The sequence below is a fragment of the Grampus griseus genome (assembly GCF_964374135.1).
Source record: "Grampus griseus genome assembly, chromosome: 8".
Classification (NCBI taxonomy): Eukaryota; Metazoa; Chordata; class Mammalia; order Artiodactyla; family Delphinidae; genus Grampus; species Grampus griseus.
Window position 1 is genome coordinate 74,588,577 of NC_139002.1, and position 12,538 is coordinate 74,601,114.

Genomic DNA, 12,538 nt, shown 5'->3' on the forward strand with positions numbered 1-12,538 from the left:
TGCTCAGTGAAACCTCCCCAGAAATAATAAAAGGGCACAAGGTAGAGTGCTTGGTGCATATACTATGCATGCAGAAATAGTAAAGAAAAGTCTTTAAAACACACACTCGAAATAGAGGCCGACTCTTCCTCCCATTTAGAGAACTCACTTCTTTGCCCAGAGAGCATTTGGAATATGACACATAGAAAAGACTCAATATTTATGTGGTAACTTAGACCAGAAGGCACGGGTAGATTTTTTTTTTTTTCTTTTTTGAAATTCTTGAGCTTTCTAAGGGCATTGCTACGGGAAGACTGGGTTACCAGTGTCTGGAGTTGGGCAAGAGGCCCTCGCTACCTAAGGTGGGGAGGTGGAGGGATCTAGGAAGTCAGGGGTCTTGAAGTTATATGCTTGATGTTGTGACTCGTATCTCGGTTTCCTACTTCAGAAAAGGTTTCTTACCTTATAGGGTTGTTGCTGCTGTAGACCAGCAGGGCCTGGCTCACAGCTAAACCCGGGCTGGGAGAGTGAACACCCCACTGTGTTGAAAATATCTTGCAATAAGGAAGCTAAACAGGGGCCCTCACGGCAAAGTTAAGGCTGGGACCAAGACCTAAATTTAACTTATGCGGAGAGGGCTGTTGGTAGGTGGTGTAGGGCAAGGGAATGTCGTTGGGGGGCAATGGAAGGGGCCAGGGTGCCCTCGACGACGCGACAGTTCTACAGCGGGGAGCGGCAGCGTCTGCGCAGCGGGGGCAAGTGAACACGCACCGAATCCCACCTCTTCAATTTCAAAGCACTTATAATCGCTACCCCGGGCGCAGGAGGGCTTCTAAGACACGGTGATCTCCTCCTCCTCAGCCTCCTCATCCTCCTCGGAGTCGGAGAAGTCCGAAGGTTTGTCGGGGCTGCCAGAGTGCGCGGGCGAGTGGGGCAGAGGCCCTTCCAGGCGCGGGTCCCGCAGGTGCCGAGGGTCGGGGGACGGGTGATGATAGACCAGGCGGTGGCGGAGGCTGCCCGGGCCCTCGTCCTCGTCGTCGTCGTCGTCCCCGGGACCCTTCTGGCCCACGTCGCTGAGGTCCGGGTGCGGATTGAGTTTGGTGGGAAGGGTCTGCTCGCGGCAGCCCCCGCTAGACAGGAGCTCGCGCTCCTTGGAGTTCCGCCACTTCATGCGTCGGTTCTGGAACCAGATTTTCACCTGGGGCGAGAGGGGTGAGAGCAGGGGAGAAGCAGCGGTTAGCGCAGAACCCCCGCCACCGCCCAAAGTGGGTGGGAAGGAGGCCCTGTTCTCCCTCTCTTTGCCGGCTCCCCACCCAGTAAAGTGAGTTCGGACCGGAAGTGGCCCTTACCCTACCCCCACCAGCTCGGCTGCACGCACCTCTCGCCCTTTCTTCCGGCACCTGGCCCAGGTGGGCGGGGGTGGGGAGACGCTGGGCTCGGGAGAGACGGGGTGGGGAGAGTAGCGGGCTATCGCGAGAAGCCTCCGCGAAGCTGGCTCGTGCACTTACTCCCTCTCTAGACCTTACCGCGTCTGTACAATGGGGCCTAGGCGGTTTCAGAGAACCTTCCCGTTCATACGATGCGTGGGGGAAGGGGCTCTGGGGAGACTGCCCTCACCTGTGAGTCTTTCAAGCCCAGCTTGGACGCCAGCTTCTTGCGGTCGGGCTTGCTGATGTACTTCTGCTTCTGGAACATCTTCTCCAGCGCCTTGCGCTGCACGTCGGAGAACACGGCTCGACGCAGCATGCCCCTACGAGGCTTGCCGCGAGCGGCCAGTGGCCAGGAGAAGGTCCCCGGGATGGGCACGACGCTGGAGGACGCTGCGGAGGCCAGGGGTGCGAGGTGAGTGGGCGGTGGCCCGCCCGGGCCGGTGGCGTCCGCCCCACCATTGCGTCCTCCTTAGGTTTTTCTCTCTGATCCCTTCATCTCTTTAAAGCTCTCCTTTTTCTCCGCCTGGAGAATAGGCTACGAACCCACAAACCTGCGAGAGTGAAAGGCGCTTTCTGCCCAAATAACTTTCCCTTTCAACCGTGCAAACCCGGATTAGGTAAAACCACGGAAACACAGAAAAGACCCCCCACAATAGCCTATTTCGTTTTTCCATTCAACGATCTCAGGGAAACTAACTTGCGTGCATCAGCTAATATAGCTTAAGAAAAAAGTAAATTGTAAAAATAAAGTAGCCAGCCACTGGGTTCCCCCCTAAGCTTTTAACACGTTTGTGGCTTTTGCATTCTTTAGATGAAAATGAGGTGATTTACTGATTTGATAGAGAGGAGAAAATCCGCTTTGGATTTTTTATGTTTTGAAAAATCCAATCAGTATTCATCTTTTTTTATATTAATCTTTCCTCCCCTCCCCCACAAAACGTAAAGAATTCGGCCAGAATACATGAAAAGTGGCAGCTAATTAGCACATTGACCGCTTCCCAATGGGTATTGGCATGATAAAAGGGGGGAGAGTTTCGGTTTAAGGGAGAAAAAAAATCCAAAAGAAACAGAGACTCTAATGAAGCGTGAATGGTAATTGTGTAGTAATGAACTAACAGAAAAAGACTGAGGACAAGCAGCGAAAGCCATATATTACTGGGACAAAAGAGATTTACACTTTCAAACTAAACACAACTGCAGGCCAAGACCATTGGGAGAATACTGATGGCAGAGGCTTCTCTTCCCCGAATCATTTTCATTAAATGGACATGAAAAGCTATTTATAAAGCTCGGGTTGTTTTTGTTACAGCATTGAGATGGGGGAGAAAGGGAGCAAATTCCATTATCAGCAGTAGCATGAATGGTGGTGGTGGTGGTGGGGGGGTGAATTCTCTCTCCCCCTTTCAAAAATCAATTGCTTGTTTCTTTCGCTGATATTTGGAAGTGCTGTCGAGGTTCTACCCATCCCCCACCGACCATGCCCAGTCTCTCTTCCCTTTATAAGAGTTCCTGTCTCCTTAATCTTGACCAGCTGCAGAGTTTTTGAGCCATAGTTTGAGTCACCACTGGGATTCCAGGATGAAAACGTCCTGGACCTGTTTAAGGTGTTTCTCCTTTAAACCGGGACCCAATTATGGGCTTCCCTCCGACTTAATTTACGAGCTCTAGGATCTTTAAAACGGTATGGCGGCGGGGGAACGGTATGAGAAAGAGTTTGGGAAATCAGGTAGGAAATAGAAGGTTGGGGTTGTGGGAGGATCTAGTCCCCCTCCCCCTGGGCGACCCCAGGCATCCCACACAAGAGGGCACCCCATGTGGTCTTGTGAAAAGCCTGAAGCCCTGAATGAGTCTTAAAGAGAAATTAGCCCCGGCTGGTAGGTGTCTCTCCGCGGCTTGGAGGGGCGAGGGCTGGTCTGTGTGTGGCTGCCCGGAGGAGCTGACCAATTGGTCATGGTGCTGAAACCTTTGTGGGGAATCGTGGCCAAGTGCACTGACTCTGTGGGAAAACGGCGGCGTGAAGGGATGCCAACAGCTCCTCGCCGGGAAGGGAACCGCCTCAAATTTGGACCATGACAATTCCTGCTAATTTGTAGAGCAGGGAATTGGTGCAAAGTGTCAAGCAGTCACTGCTTGTGCTAAATAGGGCATCAAATTGGCGCGACGGATTCGTGAATGTTGTACGCCTTGCAACCTCTGAACCGGAGCGTAACCCCGTGAGGTGGACGGAGAAATATGGCTTCGGGGCAGGGAGCGACGGAGTGGGGCTGGGGCGACGCCCAGCCTCCTGAAAGGAAGGGGGATGAGACCTACCTGGGAAATAAGAAGATCTGATGAAAGGCTGGAAGGAGCCTTCAAAGTAGGGAAAGGCGAAGGTCTTGGGAGGGACACTCTGGAGCAAGGCGGGGGATGTTTCTGGGAGAGAGTGAGGAAAGGAGGAACAGAAGGAGGGAGACAGAAAGGGAATTTGATTAAGTACATGATTATTGTACAGCACAGTGAATACACGACATGATTAACCTTTCGGCTGGTTTCAAAGGCATCTTACTCAGTGTACTGACACAGTAAAGCAAACCTTTCCCTAACACTGTCTCTATCTGTGGAACCCCCTCCCCCAATAGTCCTCAGAGCCCCCCCCCATGTCATCCTAGGCACTAACGAGATAGAAGAACTGGTGGGGAGGGGGAGAAAAGAATTGCAGACCGATAATACTTGCTAAGCTAGTAAATATATTGTCTTGGGTTAAAAAAAAAAAACTGGCTTTCAGAAGCTCAAGGACAGAAACGCAGACGTCCAGGGGCGTGCGCGCAATTTCACTGCGCCAGGGAACTGTGCGCGCTCGGACTGTAGGTGTTCAAATTCATTCTGAGGGTGGGGCGAACCTGGAGGCTTCCCGGGAATCGTCTGAACCTAAGTCTCACATTGCTTGACAGTGGGGCCTCGGGGATCTTGCGTACGTGTGTGCACTGCTGTGAGCGTGGGTACCCGCTGCGTATGGGAAACTGAGGCCATAAGGACTCTGCATCTAGACCGGCCCCTTAGCGTTTTGCTTTCACTTACCAGTTCTGGGCGCCGAAGAAAGGATGGCGTTCACTCCAAACTTCAGAAACGTGGGCTCGCTGGCAGGGGAGACGGCCGTCTGTGGTGAGCCGCCCCGCCGGCTGCCTGGACCCGGGGAGCCCAGGTCCGAGGCCCCTGTGTCTGTGAGAGCCGCAGGGGCCCCCTGCCTAGGGGGCGACATGCTGGCGGTGGGCACGCTGCGGGGCAGGTAGGCTGGGGGTCGGCTGATGCGGATCAGATCCTCCACCAGGAAGCTCGAGTGGCCGGAAAATGCCGACTGCAGGGACTGGGGCAATGTTAAGGTGGGCGTGGGGCGCAAGAGGCTGGGGTACCCGGCTGGGGGCGCGAGGAGGCCGGGGAACATCATGTTAGGCGAGGGGCGGGCGGAAAAACCCTTCTTCCAGTGGCCAGAGGGTAAATGCTGGGCTTCCCGCCCCTCCCGCCCTCTCTCTTGGGCTTAGCAAACGTCTTCTAGTAACGATCCCACTTGGGTGTCTGCGAGTCCTCCGCGGTCCTCCCGTTGAGGTGATGGTTTTATAGTGGCCCGCCCGTTAAAGCGTTTTGAAAAGTGACAGCTCTGACAATGAAGTTCAACAAAGTTCTCCACTCGAGCTTCATTCGCTGGAGGCTCTGGGCGCGCTGATTGGCGCAGGGGTGCAATTTATGATTGGATTAGTCTTCATAAGCATGGCCCGCACAATGGGCTGGCAACAAAGGCTGCCGCGCATCAATTCTGCGTATCGACCGCCTCTTTGCAATACAGTGCTCCCCCAAAGCTCTCGCCGGGAGTTTTTGTTCGGAAGCAACACCCGGGCTAATTAAATGCCTATTTAGAAGTTTCAGATGACATCTTGCCTCATAGAAAAGGAATTATTTAAAGAATGCACTAAATTTATTTGCAGCTCCCCTGCTGAGCCTGGAAAATAAATCAATAAATATTCATAGAAATTCATCTCCAGGCAATCAGTAAAATAATCCTCCCCCCTTGTGGGGAGGGCAATGGAAAATTTCAAGTCAGTGAACGTGAAAATATACTCCCTCTTCGGTCTCTGCCCTATACATTACTCCAGCTGAGGCATAAAGCAGATGTGATGGGTGGGTTAAATAAATGTGGGGTAGGGGAGTGCCGTTCTAACAACCCAGGGAGACTTGAAATTGATGCTTTGGGGCTATTGGATGTGCGTCCCTAGGGTTGGAGGGTGGAGGTCTTGATTTGAGTTATTTCATGTTGGGAAACTAATTGAGATTGAGAGAGTTAGTGGGTACCTGAATAGTAATATGACCCTCCTGCAAACTCCCAGCAACTTAGAAAACTATTTTCAGCGACGTATCTTTATAAGTGTCACTGAGGAAGGAACGGCAGTTCACCCGGGGGAGGATCAGAGAGCAGCATCGAAAAGGGGCAAGGTAGCCGGATTCCATTCCCAAGGGCTTACCTCTGCTGGAGGCTGCCTCAGACGAGGACACCTGGACACTGTGGGGGCTCTGCTGGCTCTTTCCTAACCTCTATAAGCCCTCGGCAGTTTCAGTAGAAACTCACAGCCTGGACTTTTAAAACCACAGCAGCGAAGGTTGGGATTTGTCCTGAGAGAGTCCTACCCATTGTGGGCGCTTAACCCGGCCAAAGTTTTGCTGCTTCTTCATCAACTGCAATGTACAAACACATGAAAACAGCACGAAGGACGCGGTTCCCAAAAATGTTGGTCCACATGAGGAAAGACGATTCTTACTTAATTTGGTGCCTCAAATGAGAATCTTCCTGTAGACAGTACTGTGCTTTCTGCTGGGTTGGGGCTGGGGTGGCGCTGAGCCTCAATTCCGTTTCTCGGCTCGGCTAGATAACAGATGTGTAAAATGTCCCATTCATTTCTTTAGTGTGGCTGAACCTCCCCAAAGAGAAGTGTGCAGCCCGCCAGGCCGCCCTGATCCTATTAACCATGAACTAACTGTCACCTTCAGCTGGTTTTCCTTTTTTGCTTTTTAACACAAAGCTTTCTCAAAAATCTTATTAACCAGCTTTATTTCTCTCGATGGTTTTGTTCAGGGCGTTTTGTGTTGATGATCTCCATGTCGCTGCTTTAACCATTCAATAAAAGTGCATCTGTGATTTATATCACATTAAACCAGAAATGGAGCCCGCTAAAGCTCTCCCTTGATTCAGATTAAAAAGTTATTTAGGTCGGGCTCTGGAGCCGAATTAATGCTCCGACATGACGCAAGTACGGAATTTCTGAGCCCAAGACTGTTTATGGAGGCATTCTGGGCAGCAGGCCCTGGAAAACCACTAAGGAAAGAACAACTGTTAAATAAGTGGCTATTTAAATATGGGAAATGCGTTGCTCAGGTTCACTGGAGTCCCCTGGAAACGGAAGAGACAGATCTTCGGAGAACTTCAAATGTTCCTCTTTTTGAAGCTTTGCCATAGAATAGGGGAGAAAAAGTCGAAAGTATTTGAACACCTGAGCTCTAATTTTGCCACAGCGTTTTCATTCGCTATCACCCCTCCCCACCAACTGCTTTCTGGAAGCAGGAGGACCAGCTCTGGTTTTTGCATTCTCTCCGTCCTTCTCTTCTTTTTCCCCTCTTCATTCCCTCCCTCCTGGCTCCCCTACTCCCCTGTCAGGAGCCGTTGCCAGTTCCCGGAAGGAGGAAAACCCGGACTAGAGGTGTTGGGTTTCTCATCAAGGAAGTGTAGCTCAGCACTATAGCATTTGACTGCAGTCTACTGGAAGACAGAGCCTACATTTGCAGGGCTTTGTATTGAGGGGCGGTAAGGACTCACAGCCAGTCTAAGGCCTTCCTGACCCTCCTGCCCCTCCTCCCCTAGACCTCCTCTCCAGCTGAGGTATCTCCCTGGGTGTGGTTTTTTGTTTTGTTTTGTTTTTGTTTTTTGCGGTACACGGGCCTCTCACTGTTGTGGTCTCTCCCGTTGCGGAGCACAGGCTCTGGACGCACAGGCTCAGCGGCCATGGCTCACGGGCCCAGCCGCTCTGCAGCATGTGGGATCTTCCCGGACCGGGGCACAAACCCGTGTCCCTTGCATCGGCAGGCAGACTCTCAACCACTGTGCCACCAGGGAAGCCCCCTGGGTGTAGTTTTTACAGTTACTATCTTGACAATTGACACGCTCCTTGGTTCCCACCCTTACACACACACACACACACACACACAGACACACACACCGGCCATTCTGCCTCACTCTAGACTAACTGCTGCTAATGTCTCTTCTTTTAAAAGGGGGGCCTGACATTTTTTGGAAGGTGGGTCAACCCCTTGCTGCGATCCACGTGTTCTTGGCCTCCAGCGGTCCGTCTCCATAGCCTTTTTTCCTTTTTCCAAGGGGAAGAGTGAAGGCGGGGGCGAGGGCTGGCGGCCCGTGAAAAGGCAAAATAAATCCTAAGGAAGCAAGAAATCTGACGAAAGGATCTTACTTTTAAGTGATTTCCTTGAACGCGTCTTTTCAAACTCCGCCATAGCCTAAGGGGCTGCGCAGCCGGGCGGCTGCGGCTAAGACCTGTGACTAATGCCGTTTGACCTGAGCCCTTGGGGTTTTGTGCGTCCTGCCATTCATTGTAATGTCGTTATCTTCAAGTTTATTTCAGAGAAGTCACTAGCGTCCTCTCTCCCAGAGCGGGGCTTTCTGTCTGTTTCTCTTTCAGGGGAAAAAAGGACGGGAGGGGAAAAGAGTATCGGAGGCGCCGGTTGGGGTGAAGATCCTCGCCTGTGCTGCGGGCGCCGCTGCTCGCTGGGGGAAGGCCTCAGTAGAGGCAGCCGAGGCTGCCGGAGCCTCCCTGGGAAGGCAGGAAGGGCTCCGGAATCCGTCTGGGGTTTCTTCCCCCCGCCACGCCCCCGGGGCCTTGGATAGCTGGCGCGTCCCTGCCCTTTGCGCCGGCGTCTGGCCGTGGCTCACCCTCTCCAGTGTGGGTCGAGGCGTGAGCGCCTGCCCCGGGTAAGTGCAGGCCGCCCGTGGGGAGACGAAGTGCCCGAAAAGTAGAGAGTGGCTTGATATATTCCTCGCCCTCCGAAACGATAACGAACGTAAATTCGGGAAGACTGGGACCCCAGGGTCGCACTTTGCAAGGGTTCAAACCCCCAGGCCGTGGCGCTCCCGACCGGAGCTACCAACAGAGAATGCTTTGCAAGTCTGGCAGGCTGCGGGGTGGCGGTGGCATCGGAATTAGCACCCGCCTCCTGGCTTCTGCTGTCTCAGGGAAAAAGAGGGAGCTGATGCGCGAGGCAAAGGAGGAGGGCGGCGAGGCTCGGGCTGTAAGAGCTTTCCTACAGCCCCAGCTCTTTAGGCGAGCCGCTCTATTAAGACACCTCTAAGGGGTTCACCTTCAGAATAGGCCACAGGGAGCTACCGGCCGCCCCAGCCCTTTCTAGCATCTCCCCACACCGCTCATTCCTTTCACACTCGCTCCCCCCTTTTTCCCTGAAAATCCTTCTATTGTGCCAATCAAGCAGATGGTTTGCAGGAAATATAGCTTGGCCTTGCTGACCGAAACTAATTTTAACTAGCTTTCCAAGCCTGAAACGTTTGTTTTGCTCTTACAAAATAGCCCCCAAAACAGCTGGCGAGGGTGAATTAAACCCATTAAAGACACATTTATAAGAAATTATATTCACATAGATTGCCTGAACCCCCTTGTGCAGCCTAAGAGGGGAGATGAGCGCATTTAAATGAAAATGTCGCCGAAAGCTCCCCTCCTTAACGTAGCCTGAAAGTCCCGAAAACATTTTACTAAATAGATTAACTTGACTATTGTCTCGCGTCACATTTAGCAGCTTCATTAAGTGAATGGCTGAACAAATATATTACGCATGCATGGAAAGCGCTTTTGCCAAGCGCCTCATTGTGTCCTCAGCCCTGACAGGTGGTTAACTGTGTGTTGTGTTTTTTGGTGGGTTTTTTGTGTTTTTTTTCTTTTTTTTTTTTTTTTTTTCTTTTTTTAACCCGAAGAAAGAGGGTGTCTTTAGAGCAGTGCTGTGCGCAGGCCCGGCTTGGTGGGAGTTTACTTTAACTGGCTGCTTGGGCCCTGCTGCCCAGTGATATTAGCACCGTGAGATGTTGGCAAAGGCGATCTGAGCCCATTCAAGATAATCAAAATTAAATTCTGGTGAGCCGAGCCTTGAGTGCTTTTTCTCTCCATCACTCCCACCTCCTTGTCTCGGAAATTAATTTTATAATGCTCCTTTTCAAAGCTGATGTCCCCCCACCTCCCGAAAGTAAATTGCCTTTGCGTTTCCTTGATTAACTGGCTCTCTGCAGACTGCAGTGTTAAATATCCTTTTAACTCACATTTGGATCCATTTCACTTTACTGTGTGTCTTTGGGGAAAGTCCTTGTTTCCCAGGCCTCAGGGTCCCTGTGTGGGAAACAAGGGACTGGGGCCCTAGAAAGCTCTCTAAGGGCCCTTTCAGGTCTGACCTTCTAAGGTTTAAAAGTTCTCTGCTCTTTGTCACCCCACTGCGGGTCCCAACCCAGCAGCTCCCAGCATCTGGCCTCCACCTGGAGGACCTGAAAGACTGCATTTCCGGGTACTAGGGGCGAGCCCTGAGTGGAGGGAAGAAGCCTGGCGTAAGCTGGAGGCTTCAGTGCAGATCGACTGGGCTTCTGCTCCTCGGGTCTCAAGGTCCACTAGGAGCCCTTAGGTGCCAGGCCCTCGCATCCCACCCAGCATCCCGCCCCGCATCCTTCCCTGCGTCGGACTTCTCTTCAGTCCTGGTCCTGCAAAGAGGTGTGGCCTGATGCCAGGTGTAAAACAGGAGGTGTTGCTCCCTGCCTCGCTCCCCTGGTCCTGGGAGTTGCTTTTCAGCCTCTTTAATTACTCCTTGCGCTCCCCGCCCCCCTCTCCCCCCATGAACCCCTTCCTCACCTGGCCCCGCCCCAGCTTTTTTCCCCTTCCTCTCGTCTCAAGCTGAAACTATTGGTTTCCTGTCCCAGAATCTTTGAGAGGCGCTGAGTGGGAAACCATATAGGATCTTTCTCTGGACCTGAAAGAGCCGGCTTTCGTCGATGGTGGGAGGGAGAAGAGGGAAGTATCTCTTCCACCTTTGCAGTCCCCAAGGACTCTGGGATGGGGAGCAGGTGCCTCTCAGAGGCTGGGTTTGCGTTGGGGTGGAGGCGGCCCTACAGGGAGTCAGCAACCCAGCGAGTTGGGTGGCAGATCCCGGAGAAATGGACGCCACCACCTACGACCGCCACCCACACTTCAAGAATAGAGGACTCTGAGAAGACTGGTCTTGTTGATGTGCAGTGGCTGTGCGAAGCCGGTGCTGCCAGATTTACACCAGTCTTTCAAGCTATCTCTGGGGAGCTTGCTGTCTCGATATTAAACCTTAATCTTGTCCAACATTTAAGAACCCACAAGGGAAAAAGACTTCTGCCTATGGACTGAGATTCTGTTTCCCAAACCAGAATCTTGCTTCACCTTCTCCTTTTTCATGTTAAAAAAACCAGATGGCATGTTTTCAAACATAGGAGGAAGAGGAGTCATTTTAGATCTAGGGCCAGTTGGTTACAGAAGGTGGGGGCTGGTGGGGGGAGGGAGCCTCCGAGGCTAAATGTTCCAAATTCTTCAGCTCATCTTTGAAATGTAGAGATTGCCCTTTTGGGACAAAGAGGTATTTTTCTAATCCAGATACTCATGGGAGGATTAGAGGTAAGACTGCTAGTTCTTTATAATGTAGTAAAAATTCATTTTAAAAATTATTTTTCTTCTAACAGGAAGTGAGTCTTGATTTGGTCAGAGGAGGGACCTATCAGAGAGAGAGGCTGTTTGGAACCATGAGTCAGTACTTGAGAGAGAAGTATTCTGATGTGTATGGGGCTCTAAGTTGCTGAAGGTTTGTTTTGCCTGAGGCTGAGATAGGTTTAGAGGTTATTGCAGGAAAGAGAGAAGGAAAAGTCCCCCAAGACTTTTGCCTGCTCTGCAGTTCTGCTTAGTCAGCATAGGGAAACAAGAGGGAGGCATGAGAGAATGTGACATTCCTCTTACATGGGGAAGGGGTGGGGGGAAATAGCCTTATCTTAGGGTGTTACCTATACTGCACAATGGCCTTAAGGCTAACTGCCAGCTGCTGTCTACAGGAGGAAAATCAAAGCATTCCCTAGCCTGCTCACCCTCCTCCACCGTCAGCTTTTCCCTCTAACTGCAGAGAGAAAGAGATAGTCATCAGACAGAAAGGCCTTACATTTCCTTCCTGCCGGCTCACTCTCCGTTCTATTCACATCTCCACCGAGTCAGGTCCTCCCCTGCCTCCTTGGGGACAGTGTTAGTTATTTAATCTCTGTTTGCCCTTCCAAATCCACCTCCTACTCCTTCTCCCCCTTCTCTTGTCCTAAGAGACTAGCAAAATGCACCTAGGGAAACGCATCGACACCAGCATACCCTGCTGGTTGGTATCTTCTGCTTTGCTTCAGTTAGTGGGAGGCAATGGCACCAACTCAAGGATAGGAGGAGAGAAACGTTGGGGTATTTCTTCCTCTCACTCCCTCCTTTTTTTAACATTTATTTATTTTATCCATTTATTTTTGGCTGCATTGGGTCTTCATTGCTGTGCGTGGGCTTTCTCTAGCTGCGGTGCGCCAGGGCTACTCTTCGTCGGCTTAGCTGCTCCGCAGCATGTGGGATCCTCCCAGACCAGGGCTTGAACCCACATCCCCTGCATTGGCAGGCGGACTCTCAACGACTGCGCCACCAGGGAAGCCCCCTCACACTCCCTTCTTGCTTTGTTGCATTTCTGTGAATAGCTGTAGCTGCAGCTCCCAAGCTCACTGGGCCCTGCGATATAATAGCTTTCCACTTTTGCTAGTCTTCGGGTGCATTAACATTCCTTGTTTATTCCCTTAACCTCACCTGCGCTTCTGTAAGTGGTTCCTTCATTGGAAATATTTGCTGCTGAACTCCTGACTGATACAGGGACCTTGTTTTTCATTGTCCTCTCTGTCTATAGCTTCAATACCCCCTTCATCACAGGTTCTTTCAAACTGTGCTCATATCAAAAGGACCATCTCTTGACCTTATGTCCATTTCTAACTGCATCTTTTTACAGACTTCCTCTAACTTTTG

General features: G+C 51.6%; 1 protein-coding gene across 1 annotated transcript; it reads right to left on the reverse strand.

The window, feature by feature from the left end:
- Window positions 1-811: 811 nt before the first annotated feature.
- Window positions 812-4,833, reverse strand: DBX1 (developing brain homeobox 1; the record flags this gene model as incomplete). Its single annotated transcript, XM_082660489.1, has 4 exons — window positions 812-1,177; window positions 1,597-1,799; window positions 3,720-3,821; window positions 4,467-4,833. 4 exons carry the CDS (start codon window positions 4,831-4,833, stop codon window positions 812-814), a joined length of 1,038 nt encoding a protein of 345 aa, XP_082516615.1.
- Window positions 4,834-12,538: the final 7,705 nt, after the last annotated feature.